At 45.1% G+C, this 18,495-nt stretch overlaps 1 protein-coding gene across 1 annotated transcript; it reads right to left on the reverse strand.

The window, feature by feature from the left end:
• Positions 1–743: 743 nt before the first annotated feature.
• Positions 744–12,947, reverse strand: TMEM129 (transmembrane protein 129, E3 ubiquitin ligase). Its single transcript, XM_068403157.1, has 4 exons — positions 12,693–12,947; positions 11,019–11,493; positions 8,473–8,632; positions 744–3,834 (listed from the first exon to the last, which is right to left on the reverse strand). Exons 1-4 carry the CDS (start codon positions 12,895–12,897, stop codon positions 3,586–3,588), a joined length of 1,089 nt encoding a protein of 362 aa, XP_068259258.1. The 5' UTR covers positions 12,898–12,947; the 3' UTR covers positions 744–3,585.
• Positions 12,948–18,495: the final 5,548 nt, after the last annotated feature.

An 18,495-nucleotide genomic window follows, 5' to 3' on the forward strand; every position in this document is an offset into this window, starting at 1 on the left:
ACAACTGTGAAAATAAACAATACAGCCACAGCCCATGTTTTCAGAAACACCTGTCCAGCTGCAGCACATATGGAAATTTGGGCTACACACATATACATCCATATGGGGTATTTATACTGACACTGTGCACCCACATATAGATTGTCTTATTGTAATGACATTACAGTTCTATAACGTACTTCAGTTTACTAACATTGCCTACCCAGAAGTCAGTGATGTAGAAAAGCATACACACAGCTGAAAAAGCAACACTAAATCACTAATAATTCAAGAAAATTCTTTAAGTAAATATTTTAGCCCACCACATTACTTTGTTCGTTTTTTTTTCTTAGAAAAGTGCTGTAGAAAGACTGATTCTAAACCCCACCCTCGTGGGAGGCAATGTGTTTCCTTTTACTGCAAACAGAGAGAGATCTCTAGAAACAGCCCTATACATGCATGTGGTTCTTCGGATGATGATGACCTGAAGCTATCACGAAGACAAATGCCTATTTTTATACTCTATTATTTTAATGTTCAGTGATTTATTCAAGATGAATAAGACCTCACGTGACTGTGCAGGGAGAGGTCACAGTTTCTCCTTCTACCATCTCTAAGAAGAATACGTCATATGGATTTTTAACAAGCTGGTACTCTAACAGCCTTTAAGAAGCTTACAAACTCTGGAGGCATGCCAGATTACTTTGAGAATTTAAACTTGGACAAAAATGCTTGTTTTAAGGAATTTAAGCCAGGCACTGTCATTAATATAAATCATAATTTTATTTTGGTAATTATTACTTTAGTTTTCTAAGAGGCACTTCTGTGGATAGAGCACTACCGTTAAAAGATGCAAGAGTCTTATACATTTATGGCTGTTACTTTGTTGTACTGTTATATTGGCAAAAGAAGTAAGATAAATAAAAGCAAAGTTCCACTGAAGTTCCACTGAAATGAAAACTTCCGATCAATTCAGAGTACATTTCTGTAAAGAACTCCACTGCACAAGCAATTAAGAGACTAAAGCTCTTATTACATGAGATACTATTGGCAACTGACCTGTTTTTCTTGTATAAAACCATCTGCAACTACATCTATCTATTATCTAAGTTTTTCAAGGTCTTTACAATTTCAGCTTCACCCATCTTTGCAATAAATATTTTTATTCCAAATGGGAAAAGAGCTGTGGGAATGGAATGACCGTCAGTTGCAAAAGCACAACTCCAAAATCCTACCCTCTCTTCTGCAACTATTTCAAGGACCACATCCCTTATATCTGTGCCACATTATGTAAACTTTCCAGAAGTAAATGGTACAAAATGCTTACTTGTAAAGGCTGCTGTGTGGTGAGGAGGTGCACGTCGGATGACACCACCCGGCCCTGTAAGAATCTTCCAAAGTTTAAAAAACCCTGCAGAAACCATTTCAAACTTCCAAATAACTTTCTCACAGAATTACTGGAAAATATTTTAAATTCAATCACTGATCAGCTTCTTGATGTTTTGTTAATTTTCAGACTTGTCAACAAATCTGTCTGAAACTCAGGAACTCAATTTAATCCTATTCAGATGAAGAGGGATGTGCCACTGAAGATCTCTTTGGGAAAGAGAGACAAATCCATACTACCCATCTCAGTGTCAAATTTTCACTCTATACAATCCAAAACAACAGGTAGTGAAAAACAGAAAAATCACCCTTATTAATAGGTAGTATAGATAATTGCATAGTAGGTGTTGTATATGTAACAACTAAGATATGCTCAAGCAATTAGTGTCCTTTAACCCAAACAGTTTGGACTTTTATAAGTGCGTATTATTAAAAAAAACCAAACAAAACCCCAACACCAACAGCATAACATATGTGTTAGTTCTCAAATGATGCTGTCAAATCTGTTCTGAACTCCTTATCCCTCTCCAAAATATGTCTTGCAGCCACATTCATAACTGTTCCCTGGCTGGCTGGCTCCAAGCCAGGGCTCTAAGTTTGGTGCCTTCACCGCACAACCTGTAGCTAGGCTGAGACACTAATGAAAACTTTCATGGTTGTGCTTCCAGTACTTGTACCGTTTTTAACATCCTGCCACCTGTTCCTGCTTAAAGCAGTTGCCTGTCATGGTAATCAAGATGTTTTCATGTAATCACTGGTATGTCATCTGTGCTAGTTATTTACTGGTAAGATCCTTCTGATTATACAGAGTGATTTACTGATAAGATCCTTCTGATTATACAGGTGGGAGCTATTAGGGCTTTTATTCTCCTATTAAAATATTGCTTTCTCTCACTATTTGACCCACCTGTCTGCCTGAGGTTACCACCCCTCTAAGATGGACAACCCAAGCAAGCTAATACCAGAATCTCAGTCCCTGCAGTGCACAGGTCAGTGTAAGAACTCCCATGTTCTCTAGCAGCTTGAGGCTTTCCACCAAGCAGTATGCCAAGTAATTGTTCATTGAAGGGCATGATGGACAGTTAGAACACTAAGCACTGCATTTAGGTCTAGGAGTAGGGCTCTCTTAAATGTATGGAACATGCTTTGATTTTAATTTACAAATTATTCTGATGCAGATCAGATCAAAAAGTGTGTACCAGTACCCTATGAATATTAAAACTGCGACTGCTGCTTATGATCAGTCTTTGAATTGCAAGCCTGAAAAACCTTTGTTAATGATGATCATTCTTGGGGCATCTAGTCTGTCAACTTACACCTTTGTGATCCTGGCATCTGTTTCAGGGGAAGGTTTCCCCTCAGAAAAAGCTTACAGGCTTTGAAATAGCTGAGCATTCTTTCAGAGTATTCAGACAGTTCACGTTTGTTGCACTCCCTTAAAATGTATTAAAAAAAAAAAAAAGTCCATCACCTGAAGAGCATCGAAACCCTAAGCAACGTAGCTCCTTGAAACCAACAGATTTAACGATGCATAGCATTAGCAGTGTAGGTAAATGGGATATGTTTCTGAATGGTTCTGTTGTTTAAAATGAATACATCCATCAAAAAATAAGCTAGAGGCAGACTAATGGAATAAAAGGTCCTTATGGGAGTTGTACATCTTCAGCGATTAAATTCCTTAGACTACAGAAACCGATCCCCTCCACAAGTGGAAGGGACCAGCAGAAGGAACACAACTGGTATACTTGTTCAGTGAACACTTGCAAAGATTAATAACTTTACAAATGGATTAAAGAAGAACAAAAGTATCAATGAACTCTAACCAAAGTAATTTTATCAGTTAGCCTTTTACTACAGAATCAAACCCCAAGTTACATTTAAAAATTTAAAGAATTTAACCTACACTAAAACTTGAAAAGAGAATAGTACTGCAAATATAGAGGGATACCCTTATTCCATCCAAGACATAAGAAAAAAAAAATATGGGATAAAAAAAAAAATTCCAGAAACTGACATCTGGTGAATAAAAACCAAAGATACAGGTAAAAGTGGAGAGGAACTAAAGAGATTTACATCTGTTTGCAACACTGTAAAACCAAGCTTTGGAGTTTGCACCCCTGTAGAACATGAAGTCTCAGAAACAAATCTAAAAGGCCTTTTAACCAAACCCACTATGAAATATATTCAAATTTTAAAAGTTAAAACATACCCAAGTATTATTCATCGTATTATGCAAACATCTAAAATGCAAAATTTGGCTCGGCAAGTTGGACAAGGCACTTGGCTCGACAGCCAGGTCTCTGGGTGCTGCTGATCCTGTCGGCTGGCAAACCATTTGCCCATGCAGGTGAGGCACCACATGGGACGACAGTAGCATTGCTGGCATTCGCCTTCGTTTGGCTCCCGGCAGCTCTTGATGAGCTTTATGTTAGCGATAGTCTGCATACACCCTATGCATGGCTCCAGCTCCTAAGGGAGGAGAAAAATGCAAAAATTATGAACTGCACAGAATGGTTACTGTTGCAGCTCTTCAAAGGCTTTTAGAAAATTGTCTGTGCCCAAGCATAGCAGGAACCTGAGTTGGGCAGAGCCTCAAGGCAGAACTGCCCCATCAGAAGATACCAAATGGTTTCAATCTCCAGAGCCCTGTTTTATTAGAACACCCTCTAATGAATGAGAACAAAGTATCTCTTTAAACAGAAAACCCAGAACTGCTGCTTGAGACTGGTTAAACAATAATGACTGAAAATAAATGTTCTTTTTCTCTCTGAAGAGCTCCACCTATTTCCAGACCACAGCAGCCAGAGCAAGGTAAGCAAGCAGCCATCGTTCCCATTCAGACACACTGCTTTTCAAAAAACATACCAATATAAAGTACGGAAAATAAACAAAGCAAACAGTTCTTACCACTTATTACAGCAAATGGCTGTTCCTGTCTTCCATCTTTGTAAGTAAGAGACATAAATAACAGAGCAAAATGGGACTCTACTGAACACAATGGGCACTCATCTTGAAGGACCAGAAATTGACTTATTTTTTCTTGGATAATATTGGAATAATTGATGTTTCCCCACAATTAATTATGCTACATGAACGTGCAGTTGCATATAGGGAGATCATCTAGCTATGAAATATTTTACAATTAATAAACAATAATTAGCATTTCCCATGTGTCTTCAAGTCAAAGCTCTCCAAGAACCTGACAAAGTTCAAAAGACAGCACACTGAACAGGCATGGAGACCTGAATCCTATTCATACATCGGTGTAAAAAAAAGCAGCTCTGCTTTGTGGTGTCTTGTTCCCACCTCCAGTGTCTCTTCCCTGGTCAGCTCAAGTGTCTGTTGAACCATACCAACAGCGTGACTGTAAAGCAGATCATCTTTCTTTGCCTGTTTTCGCCTCGATTATTTCCCCCAACTAGGTTCACCACAGACAAAGTCTTGTGTCAACATGGGGATGAGGAGAGTGCAGGAAGCAGGACTGCTTCTTTCAGAAGCTATATCAGCTTTTAGCTTGTGAAATTAGGGCTTACCTTAGTTTTTAGGCAGGAAAAACTCTAGCATAGTGTGATGGATGCATTGGACCCCTTAACCAAACTAACAGTAGTTTGGTACAGGTTCCCAAGGAGGCAAAGGCCTGAGCCGTAGCCGAGCCACAAACTCCTCTAGTTTCAGTCTGTTCTCTGAAACCCACACAGGAGCAGTCACACAGTGAGCAATGATGCACATGAGCTTGGAACACTGATCATGCGATTAACATATGAATAGCGGGTGGCTGTTCCAAGACTCATTTATCAAAGAACAAAGCAAGCTGTGGGTACAAGGAGTCTCATGCATACCTTTCCCATCGCATGTAATTTGATTATGAGCCAACCACTTTATTCCATAAATATGACAGCCTGAATGAGCCTTCTTTGAGCTCTCCCTGCTAGACAGCATGGCTGCATGGCCCTGATCTCCCCTTGAGCTAGGACGCCTCTCAAGGTTGCTGCTCGAGGCACAGAGACTTTTTACCAACGGCAGATCTTTGGTAAGCGACTGATAGCATGCTGAATTAATCCTAATGAAACACTATTAGTCCATGGAGCTATTAAATATTAATTATTATAAACTTTGTATAGATAATTCCATTAGACATAAACCATTGACCAAGTCTGAGACTAAGATTGGATCTAGAAGCACCTAAGCTTCATCAGGAGTTAGAAAGCAAGGGGATCCATTCTGAACCTCGTGACTCAACGGGAGGGTCTCCCTTACCCTTCTGCGTCTCCAGTCTGTGTGAATCATTCTAACTCGAGTCTAACTCAATTTTCCTTTGTATGCTTCTTCCATGCAGTAATTAATCAAGTGTACCTTGCCATCGAATCTTGTTAAACCATTGTCGCATTTACAAGCTTGTCCAGGTACCCTTGGATGGCATCCCGTCCCTCAGGCGTGTCAACCACACCACTCAGCTTGGTGTCATCTACAAATTTGCTGAGGATGCACTCGACCCCACTGTCTATATCATTGATGAAAATATTAAACAGTACTGGGTCCCAATACAGACCCCTGAGGGACACCACTTGTCACCGATCTCCATCTGGACATTGAACTGTTGAGCACTACTCTCTGGATGTGACCATCCAGGAAATCCAATGCATTTTACATTACTGGGATTTGTCATCTCCTGGACTTGCGCCTTAAGACGTTGGTATTTCCTAACTTTCTCAGCCACTGCATCAGCAAGCAATGATGGTTTACTCTCATATTAACAGTTAAGTCTACCACAAAAGCCTGACCTCCCTTGAAAAATATCAGGTCAGGTTTATAGAATTCATTTTGATGATCTTTTAAAAGTGGCTCCTGAAATGTTACCCATTCTTTCCTTTTAGGTTCCTCTGCCAACAGTTCACACAGTTGCTTGTGTCTCTTTATTCTAGCATCTTGAACTGCAGAGCGATATCCAATATGTGAGCAAGTCTCACTCTCTGCTTGACAATGCTGACAGTTCTTAATTTGAGTGTCCTGCCTACCCCTTGCCAAAAACACTCTAGTGGGGTAGACGTTAGCTCTCAATTGTAATGCAGTGATGAGCTTTCTGTGAGGAATGCCCCTATAATATTCAATCCAGTTATTACTAATTTTATCCTTTTCAAAATTCGTAATCCCATGGCCCTGGGATGGCAACTTGGTCCAATTCAAAAATTCCTGCTTTCGCCAGTCACAGGGTCTTGGGAAGATGACATTCTGAGACTGGTTCCTCACCGCCCACAACTTCTGAGATTGCCATGACTGCTCTGGGGTCCCAAATAGATGGAATTTTCTCTTTATCACCACCTGCTGCAATCCATAGTTTTTCGAACTCTTTCTCTATACCTTCTTGCCAGATGACAGATCTTATAGCGTTGTTTGATGACTGAGCAATTCGATGCAGCCTATGGGCCTGCACGCTAGGAATCAGTCCAGAGATTCTGGTAATACCCAACCCTCCATCCCAAGTGCTGGAATATAGGATGGCATCTCAGGTACATGCAGGTAGACATAACCCATCCTTGATGGCTGCTCGAATTGCCAAATCAAGGCTCTGGCGGTAGGTGGCTTTCACATCAGCTCAGTCTGCTAAGTAAATCAATTGTGGGATATCCTTTCTAGATGTCCACTTTCTGAAACGGTTTCAATGGAGCCTGCCCAATCTGCCTTAACCATTTGTTCAGTTTTTCTAGCAGCTACTAGCTAAAAGGGGTAACCAGTCCAGAGTGACCCCACCAAGACTTGTGTTATGTTCTCTTTCCAGGAGCGGTACTGGGAATGATACTGGAATGCCTCCCTTGGAGATCGGATTGATCATCAGAGGAATATTCATCCTTCTCGCAGGAGTAATCATTGCCAACATGGACCACATCTGGTTTACACCTCGACAAGCCTAGTACACGGGGTGGAGGCCCTCACTTACTTATTTGTGCTAATCAATACGGTAACTGTAGTACATTCTGCATCATATGTGTTTAAAATTGATGGAAGTACAGAAATATTGGGAGAACCAAGAAAAAAACTAACAATGACAATCACTGGTAATCACAGAATTGTAAAAGCAAATAAGTCACCTTATTTCTATTACACCATGTTTGAGCTTGGTTTTTGGCCCGATCAGTATATCTCATTGTAAAACATACAGAATATCTTGCTAGTGATTGTATGGAACTCTTATAATTAACCTTAATTAATTTTGTATTTATCGCTTAATCCTCCAGTAGACAACATGATGCTATTACCGCCTCATATTTATAGCACAGAGGCAAAAGGTGACCATACCACCAGTCTGTGAAGTAAAGTAAATTGACTGTAGTCACAGGGTGGAGTGTGACGGATGCACCCACCCCGACTGAGCAAACAGCACGTTGGTTCAGGCATCACTGACAAGGAGGCTTGACTGGAGTCAGCCCTCCTGTGCAGACCTTGAGAATTGCGCTAGGCCATATCTTCTCAGGAAGTTAAGGAATCTAGGCCATGTCTTATCAGGAGCTAACAGTGCCAGCCTGAGCTGGAACTAAACGAAACTAAAACTGCTGCGGCGGCACAGCCTCGCCGAAGGGGAGTTTGACTATGAGTCAATCATTTTAGGCTATACCTATCTGCAGCCCCCCTGAGCCCATTTTGCTCTCCTGCATGGCAGTGGGCTGCACAGCAGTGATCTCCCCTTGGGTAGGACGCTTCTCAAGGTCACTCCTCGAGGTCAAGAGATCCCTTACCCGGCACCTGTTATCTACAGCGAGGTATGCGACACTTCATGTTAGATCTAAAGCATATTGTATACAAGCTAGCCTAATTGTTAGAAGTGTAGTAAGGAGTAGAGTGTTTGACTGCTGTTTAATTACCATTTAATTACAATTTGATTACTGTTTAATTACCATTAATAATCCTTTAATAATTATCATTTAATCGTCATTCAATCATTGTTTAATCAGTGTTTAATAAAATCTTTTGGTTAACCCCACAACAAGGACTTCTCTTAAAAATTCACCTGCAACAGCCCTCAGTAAACAGTTACCAATCACACAGTAATCACAGGCTCACCTATATTGAAAAATATAATTATTACAGTCTCGCATGGATAGAAAGTCTCACCTGAGTGCTTGGAACAGGATACGTCTGGTTAATTTCCACCAGAGATGTAAAGGTTTCTAGAAATAAATCACTAAGGCTTTGATGGATCACCACATTAGCTGCATTGCTGATGGGAGCACGGAGCTTTTCTCGGAGTTCCCCATACTCTGTGGAGTTCAACCTGAAGAAGAAAAGATGGAACAAAATGTTACCATGATTATCCATTCAAATACCTTGACAGTACATTGCAGAGGTTAACCTCAGAGAACTGAATCCACAGAAAAGCTATTTCAGTTGGTACATATTAGTCAGAATAAATACACAGGGAGCATTTTGTTTTCTTTTGCTGTTTTTGACACAACTTAGAAAACAGGACACTCTGTCCTCCTTCATATCTATGTCAGATAGCCAACAGGATACGCCAGAGATTAGCTAAAACATCATACAAAAATAAAGGAAGGCTTCTGAAGTAATCACCATGAACAAAAGCAATACAGGTACATCAGTCATGCATTAACTGTAAAGTACTGCATGCACAATTTCTGTCCACCTTTTTAATGCCTATTTACTTAGACCATATCTGAATTCTAGTTTATAAACTCCTGAGGACAGAAATGAGTTATATTACGTGTCATGTATCACAAGGTGATACAGTATATATAAGTATCAGAATAATGTCAATCAGTACCAGCTTCTCTGATTTTATGATACAGTTTTAGACAAAACCTGAGATTTCACAAAGGTTACAAACAGCTGCTGAATGCGACTTACACTTTGATTTAAGGCTGTAACGAGCTGCGTTTCACCCTAGGTCCCTTCTCCTAAAGAAAGTGAGGCCCACAGACCCCCGGTGGCACATGAGACCTTGTGCAGATCCTGCAGTGACACATTACTGTTGTTACCCCTTTTTAATGTAACAGTTCTGAACTGTAGATTCAGAACTCCCCAGCTCAATGTTTCCACTCATTAAACAGCTTTCATGAAGAAACCCTGGAAACATTACCCTGAAATTCCTCATTCTTCCTACCACTCGCGGAGCCCGGTACAATGCAACGCTGGCTTCACTTTAGCTCCCGGTGGTCTCCATTGTTTTAACTACTAGAGGATAATGTTGTTTGTTAACAGATGCTATCTGTGCAAATAACAGAGACCTTTCTATCCAGAGGAAAAATCCACATTGAACAGGCAGGGAAATGTGGCCTGCCTGTACAAAACCATTTTTCTTCCAGAAACATCCCACTATATCTAATACTGATTCTGGATATATACAATGATCCTATATCGTTAATAGGGGAATTTTGTCCTATGGCACTTTGCTTAAATCCTGTATGACTGCATTCTAGCAGAGATTTACTATTTCTCACACATATTATAAGAACTTTTAAACACTGTTCTCAGTGCTGTTCTGTTTAGCCACAAAATAAAGTTTTGGGGTTTTAATTTTTTTTTTTTCCCTAAAAGGAATTGTCAAAGAAGCCATGATTTTCTCAGCTGGGGCTGTAGTTTTATAACTCTGGCACAGAAACACTTACAGAAGAAAATCATTAGTTGTTTAATACTTATTTGGTCACCACTCTCACGGGTCTATAAAAGTCTCCTCTTCTCTTAGGATTGTCATGCTTACCTTAACTAACCTCTCGTTCTGAGCTCTGTTCACTTGGATATCTAACACAACCACCTCTATGCCTTCCTCATGCTTGCCAGGACACCTCTGCTCACCCACAAATCTGGTGATCTGAATACTTTTAATTACCTAGTAAATAAATGCTGCTGACATACAAATTTACAGCAAACAGACACCTAAATGCCTTTTCAAATACATAGTTTCAGGAGCACTGGCATGGCTTTGTGTACTCCTTTTAATGACACAACGAGAACAAAGACTTTAGCACCATTCTAATCTGTGTTACAGGTTTCTGCAGAACTTGTACTTTTGCCTAGCTACACAGAGAGACTGCTGAAAAAAATAGCGTGGGCCCCTGGAAAGCAAGCTCTAGCAGTTCACAGCACATTTGCTATGATTTACTGCTATGACAACACATAAATCAGAAATGAAACAAAATTACTTCCTTGCTTTAAGGGCAGTTGGCTTGCAGTACAGAACTCTTCTGAGCAGCAACAAAATTATGAACCTTGAGCAGAAGAGGGGGAAAAAAAAGCCATGAGTGAACAACAGCCAGTTTTAGAGAAGCAACTATTTCTCCTCACCCAAAATTTGGAAGACCAAAGATGCTCCCTTTCGTTCCTGTCCTCCATCTTTCACCTAAGTTTTTCCAGTTACTTCTTTCTGCATCCAGCACAATCCTCTTCCTAAGTATGGATCAAACAGGGCAGTCCCTCTGTTTAACCATTGTGCATTCAATACTGTAGGTGTATGAACCTTTATAATATAAACAACCTTTCTTCACTGCACTGCATGGCAGAACTGCACATACAGCATCTCTGAACACCAGGCTGGGAGCAAAAAGGAAGGGATGAGACTCAAGGAGTCTCCAGATCTTCCACAAAAGCACTCCATCAGCACTATCAAACAGCATATACATAACATAACAGGGTAGTTGTTTTACCGGATATCAAATGCCTTCACGTAGGGATTAATACTGGCAACACGGATGGTGAGGAACTGCACAGGCATATTTGAGTCTGGCGTGAGTTCATGCTGTCTGGAGTCTGTCACTGTCAAATGAATGTCCTGCTGCTGGGCAACGTGTAAACAGTAGGTGGTCACTTTAATCACCCATGTGTCCGTAACAATCACCCTCGCTCCTGGGGCTCCGGTAGCAAATTTGTCGATTCTCCTAAATTCTGTATTGATGGAAGAAGCTACTGCCCTCCAACCCGACTGCGGGAGAGCATGAACCGCGAGTGTTCGGGCTAACGGATGATTATTCCAACCTTTCCGTGACCAGTAATATGCCAGGGCACTGGTGACTGCTGGAAAGAGAACAGCAAAGAAGAAGAAAGTTTTCCATTCTTTTGAAGCCAGGTAGAAAAAACAAAGATGTTTTTCAGGTGCAGCAAAGCACATACCAAGGTAATAACCTGTAAGGAAAAAGACTTACTTTTAGAAAGCAGTTAAGTACCTGCATAAACAGATACCCCTGACTTGTATAGTTATCGAACCAGGGAGCTCACCTCCAGGAGAGCTATTGTACTTCTGAATGATAACTCAAATTCAAGCGTCTTGTCCTAAGCAATCTGAGGTAAATTCTTACCTATCACTGATTTTTACCAGAATTATGTAGCTAAATGAAGCTGATTTGAATTTGCAGGTTAAATAAAAGTACCTGTAAGATGACACTTCCTTTTAGTAGAATGATACAGCTAAAGGAAGCTGATTTGAATTCGCTGGTTAAATATAATGCTATTCCTTTGTAACTGCATGTACGCTGACGCAGCCAACTACTTATAAAGTTTACAGCGTACATTACAAAGCAGCTTGGGAGAATCACAGAATGGTTAAGGTTGGAAAGGACCTCTGGAGATCATCTCGTCCAACCCCCTGCCAAAGCAGGTTCACCTAGAGCAGGTTGCACAGGGTCGCATCCAGGCGGGTTTTGAATATCTCCAGAGAAGGAGACTCCACAACCTCCCTGGGCAGCCTGTTCCAGTGCTCTGTCACCCTCAAAGGAAAGAAGTTTTTCTTCACGTTTAGATGGAACTTCCTGTGTTTCACCCTTGTCCTGTCACTGGGCACCACTGAGAAGAGTCTGGCCCCATCCCCTCGACACCCACCCCCCTAAGGTATTTGTAAGTGTTGATAAGATAGCCCCTTAGTCTTCTTTTCTCCAGGCTAAACACACCCAGCTCCCTCAGCCTCTCCTGTTAAGAGAGATGCTCCAGACCTCTGATCATCTTTGTAGCCCTCCACTGGCTCTCTCCAGTAGTTCCTTGTCTTTCTTGAACTGGGAGGTCCAGAACTGGACACAGTGCTCCAGGTGTGGCCTCACTAGGGCAGTGTAGAGGGGGACACTAAAACATGTATTTCCAAGATGTATCGTGTAACCTGATTCACCCACACCTGCGTGCACCCGACATGCGGACACTGCTGAGGAGCCCCCTTGCTCCCTCCCGGCCGGGTGCCACGCCGGGCACAGCAGGATCCCGGGCACAGCAGGATCCCGGCAGCCGGTTTGCCTTCCACACCCGCGGGGCTGAGAGCTGCCATCTCCCCTCGTTGACCTCCCCATGGGGACCCCCCCACCCGGGCCCTCCCGCCCGCCGCCGCCGCCGGGTCTCACCCAGGGGCAGAAGGGAGTGGGCCAGCAGCGTGCCGGTGCTGCGCCGCAGGTGGTACTGCACGAAGGCCGCGTCCTCGCTGCCCAGCCAGGCGGCCAGCAGGCTCTGCACCGTCAGCCCCGCCGAGCGCACCTCGTCGGGCGGGAACACGAAGCAGACGGCAAACACCAGGTAGGCCAGCGTGAAGGTCACGGCCGGGCTCTCCATGCTGCGCCCCGCCGGGCACAGCCCGCTCCCGCCGCGGCCCAGCCCAGCCCGGCCCGTCCCGACCCGCCGCCGCCGCCGCCCCGCGGCTCCCTGGGAGCGGTAGTTCCCGCCGCAGCCCCGGATGGACGGCGCGGGCGCTGCCGGGCGGGCGGTTCCGCCGGGGCGGAGCCGGCGGCGGCTGAGCGCCGGGACAGCCACACCCGGCGGGGCCCGGCCGCGGGGGGCCCAGGCGCGGAGCCTCCGTCCCAGCCCGGCAGCGGCGAGCCCCGAGCCCCCGGCCCCGCTGCGGCTGGTACCGACCGTCCCACTCGCCCCGTCTCCCCAGAGCCGGCCGGGGCTCGAATCTCGCAGCAGCCCGCCCTCCCCGTGGCCTCACGCCTTACACACTGTAAGGTTGTGCCTCACCGGCCCGGCAAGAGAAACGGATTCCAGTTCCGTGGGAGGCGGGCAGCATCCTTCGGGAGCCGGCAAATGGCCTGTTCTACTGCAGGGTCTGAACAAACTTCAGGCTGAGAGAGTTGGGGCTGTTCAGTGTGGAGAAGAGAAGGCTCCGGGGAGACCTTAGAGCAGCCTTTCAGAACCTGAAGGGGCTGCAGGAAAGCTGGAGAGGGGCTTTTTACAAGGGCAAGTAAGGGGTAATGGTTTTAAACTGAAAGAGGGTAGATTTAGATTAGGTATTAGGAAGAAATTCTTTACTGTGAGGGTGGTGAGACACTGGAACACGTTGCTCAGAGAAGCTGTGGCTGCCCCCTCCCTGGTAGTGTTTGAGGCCAGGCTGGATGGGGCTTTGAGCAACCTGGTCTAGAGGAAAGGTGTCCCTGCCTGTGGCCGGGAGGTTGGAAATAGATGATCTTTAAGGTCCCTCCCAACCCAAACCGTTCTATTATTCTATGATTTTCTTTGTTTTTCCTGCAGTATTTGACATAATATTTTCTTCAGAGAATGATCAGGACAGGGACGTAAGATCTTAAAAGGCCTTAAAGGGAGACAGATTTAAGATATCTTTGTGCACTCCTGAACACAGTAAAGCGAGAGGCCTGACTGGGATCCCTGGTTACTACTGAAGTACAAATAATAACTAATAGCCCCAACACTCACTGTTTCTCTTAGAATGCAACAACACCCCTGCTTGCACCCTGTAATAACCATAAACTGCCGTATTTGTCTTTTAGAGAACGAGGAAATTGCATAATTGGAAAAGTACAGCAGAGAAAACAACAAGTGGTGTTACACGCTACTACTGATACTCCTAAGTCAATAGGAAATGCAGCCCCCGGAATGTGAAATCTTACACTGGCAGATGGCTGATGTGTTACTGTTGTCAGTGGAGATCGGGAATTCATGGTGATTTAGTGACTCTTGAATAAGACAGTCGCATCAGTAAAATTATGCTTGGATTACAGGCACCTTATTTCATTCTAAAAGACATAATTGTTGGCAAGTTTATTGTTTTAACAATCATTTCATTGTTGCTATCTAATGACTCAACAGTAAGGACTTTTAATTTGCGGAATGGACTATCAAGTTCAGAAATAAAAACAGGTTGTGAAGCAGCAAGTTTTCTTTCTGTGGTTTTATTCAAAAGATTGTGGAAGCAGAATAACTGAGAGGTTGTGGATGTACTCGGGGCTACAGGGGACTTAGCCCCAAGTTTATGTATGGGTTTGTGTTGTGAGGGGGGAAGAGAGGCAAAACGCTCTAACTGCTACATGGGACAGTTGTGCAAAAGTCCTGAAGATGACCAGAGTTCATGTGGATTTATTTATCAGCATGGATCTCTGAATGGAACTAAAAATTAAATGTGGACCATCTTCTTCTAAAAGCTTTCCAGCTTCTGAGCTGATCCTGCATTAATTTCTACATCAGCAAGTTTAATTTCCTTTAGAGAGTCCTAATGGTATCAACATGATGGTATTTCATGAACTCACCAGAGGACTTAAGTCTCAGGGGACACTCCAAATTTACTTACGTTGACTTCTTTTACAAGGCCTGGCCCAGTGTAGGCGCCAGACCCAAGTCCTCTGTAGCAGGCACCTACAACATTATTGGAGTCTACATCTGTCCTGGTTTCATGGGGATAAAATTTATAGAATCAAGTTTCTGTTAGATTTTGTTTCAGTTTGTGTCCAGCAATGGTGATCAAGGCCATTAGCAGTTAAACCAAGAGCAGCTGACCCAGGCTGGCCCACAGGCGTGTTCTATATCATTAACATCAGGTTCATTATAAAAGGGAGGGCTTGCTGAAGAGAGGTGGGGCTCTTTTTTTGCTATGTACTCTTTTCCTTTCCCTTCCTTTTTCTCAATGATTGGTATCCCTGGAGTAACTTGCCACAACTCTGTGGGCTAAGTATTATTTTGTGTGTTTTGTATTACCATTGATATTGGTTTCGTTATTTTATTAACTATGTTTAAATTTAACCCATGGATCTCCCTCCTTTTCCCAATTCCCTTCCTTGGTCGGGTAAGGGGCAGTGGGTGAGAGAACAACTGCTTATGGTTTAGCCCCGGGTGCGGGCTAAACACAGACAACATCTCAAATTCTGGCCCAGTTTTGCTTTGCATGTAAACCAGTGTGTGTGTAGCACAGAGCAGTGAGAATGGGCAAGTGCCTGCCTGGCCTTACCATGGGCATAAAGCAGGGTGAGGGAGAGGCCCTGGAGGTACACCTGGGTGTGTAAAAATCCATATGGGCTTTTAGCGCTTTGTCACAGCCCTCTTACTTCACTCCTTCTACTGCAAAGGGGTTTGGGCATTAAGAATTTGCTTTTCTAGAATTTCACGCCAACGGGTGGAATTATTTACCTCAGGATTTGCAGACACGAGTCCGCCCCCAGAGACAATCGAGTCCTGCGGGGCCTGACCTTGAACTAGCACTAATACCGCAGATACTTCACATGGTTCTTCCCGAAGAACACCAAACACGCTATTTTTTTCCCCCAGAGCCGGTACACGCTGCCCCGAGCGCAGCTCTAAAGCTGGACGTCGCTGCCGGCCGCCCCGGGGCTGAGGCGTTCGGCCGCTGCTCACGCCAGCGCGGCGCCATGGCGCACCCGCACGCACTACGCTTCCCATCATGCCTCGCGCGGGAGCGCATTCCCGCGGCGGGGGCTCATTGGCCGAGGGTCGCGACTGTCCCCGCCCCCGCCTGAAGAGCGCTTTTCTGATTGGCGGACGCGTTCCGAATGCCGCTTCCTCATTGGCGAGCCGGGGCGGCCGTTGAAATTTGAAATCCTGTGGAGGCAGTTGGAGGGGGCGCTGCCGGGCAGTGGCTGCAGCGGTGGGGAGATTGTGCCTGCCGGGCCCCGAGCATCGCCTCAGCGGAGCGCCCTGCGTGCTCCACCCGAGCCCCGCCGGCAGGTCGGGTCCTTTGGGTGTGCTGGGGACGGGGCAGCGCTGATTGTCTATGGAGCTGCGTTCTGGTCGCTCAGTTTGGGTGTGGGGCTGGGGGGGGCAGGCTCGGGGGGCCTCTCTGTGAGCCTGGGCGTGATGTGGGGCTGGGGGGGGGGGCGGGCGGGGTTGGGGACAACCTCTGTAAGCTTGGGGGTGATGTGGGGCTGGGGGAGGGGGGCAGGCTCGGGGGCCCTCTCTGATCTTGGGGGTGGTGTAGGGCTGGTGGGGGGGAGGACATGGTCAGGGACCCCCTCTGGGAGCTTGGAGTTGGTGTGGGGCTGGGGGGGGAACAGGGTCGGGGACCCCCTCTGCGAGCTTGGGAGTGGTGTGGGGCTAGGGGGGGCAGGCTCAGGGACACCCTCTGTGAATTTGGGGGGGTGATGTGGGCCTGGAGGGAGCTCCTGTCGAGGGGTCTGAGGGGTGCTTTTTGTGAGCTTGGGACTAAAAGACCTGGGGGGAACTTCTCTGAGTTTGGGGATAACGCTTGGGGATGATACGGGTAGTGGTCAGGGGCTCCCCCATGAATTCGGGGATAAGGTGGGGCTCAGGAGGATCTCGGGAGCACCTCTGTGCGTTTGAGGGTAATACGGGACTGATGGGGACTCGGGGTCGCCTCTGAGCGTGGGGGGATATACGTGGGTACTTCTGTGAGCCTTACGGGGCTGAGGGGGGCTCTGGCAGCCCAGGTGGCCGGGGGTTGTTGAGGATACCCCGCTGCGTTCCCAGGTGGGTGATGTGGGGCTCTTGTAGCCTAGAGTGACTCGGGAGCGGTGGGGCACCCCGGTGAATGGGGGGGGAGGGGCTGCGGGAGGGGAGGGTTACGTGTTTGTTTTTTTTTTTTTTTTGTCTGGGTTTCTTTTTTTACTTAAAGCATGGCTAGGCACAGTGATGGGCTGGGAGGGCGCTTTCCCAGAGAGCCTGCAAAGCCTTCCCCGGCCTCGCTGCTCCTCCTCTCCCCTGCCCGGGGGAGTCCCTTCACCGCCCGCTCCCGCCCCGAGCGGCTGCCTCTGGCTCAGCCGGTGAAGGCCAATGCCACCTTTGGTTTCCCTGCGAGGAGCTGCGGGCCACGAGTGCCTGCCCCGGGGACTGAGGAGGCCGGCGGGACTGGGGCTCCCCATCTGCTGCCTCCCAAGCCTCGTATTTTGGCTAAAACTGCTGCCAATTCCCCTTCCTCAAAGGGTCTGTTGAGAGTCGGGTCACTTCTGTAGTCAGGGGAATGTTAACCAGAAGAGTGTTTATTTGTTCTGAATTGAGATGCTTGCACTGAAAAATACGTAGCACTCAGCTGTGTGTCTGTATGGAAGTGCTCACAGCGCCTACTAAGTTACTCTGTGACCAAGAGCTCTGCATCTTAGATGCTGGAGTTGTTCAGAAGGATAATTAAGTAGAAAAATTCCTTCTTTGCCCTGCATGTTCAGTGGCTTTTTTAGGCATTTGAGATCACATTGGTGTTTTGGATGTTGTGCCCCAGTAATCATTAAACAACAGGTAGTTGCCATGAAGCCCTCAATTTACAAGTGATAGGTACCTGAGGTTTAATTATCTGATGTCATTGAATTTATGTTCATTCTCAAATACAGAATGGCAGACTGCTGCTTGTGCCTGGATAAATATTCTTCGGAAGTATAGAACAGTTTCATTTTTGTGAACTTTGATTGGCCATAGTGGGAAAACTTGATGCCTTTCACAATACTTGCTTGCCTGCATTGGACACTGACCACTTTAAACAAAAAGATGTCGTTAAGAAAGCCTCCCTTCCTCTTTCACTTTATCATAGCTACTAGCTAATGAACTTGTGAAATAGAATTTAGGTCAAATCTTAGTTGCAAATATTTTTAAATAAATGCTGAATTACTTTTGATTATTTAATCCTAGAAAGGAGTTTGATTTTTAGATTTAATATCTAAATGCTGGGCAAATGTGGTGTATGTATGTGGTGTCAATTTATTGGGTATTTTAATGATCTAAATCTGGTTAGCAATGGTTCAAAAGTAGCTCCATGACAAACCTGAGGAAGTCTCCAGACCAACCTCCCCTGCTTATGGAGCTTCTTTTAGAAGGTGTTGCCAACTTTTTCATGTCCTAGGCTTGGTTTCTAAATTAATTACAGTAAACAACTGCAGTCTGTAAAGATCCACTTGATCTCAATTTTAGTTTGGAATGAAGGAAAGCAATGATGTTCACTTCAAGTTCTACAAGTTGTTAATG

This window comes from Nyctibius grandis, chromosome 6 (genome assembly GCF_013368605.1).
Source record: "Nyctibius grandis isolate bNycGra1 chromosome 6, bNycGra1.pri, whole genome shotgun sequence".
NCBI lineage: Eukaryota > Metazoa > Chordata > Aves > Nyctibiiformes > Nyctibiidae > Nyctibius > Nyctibius grandis.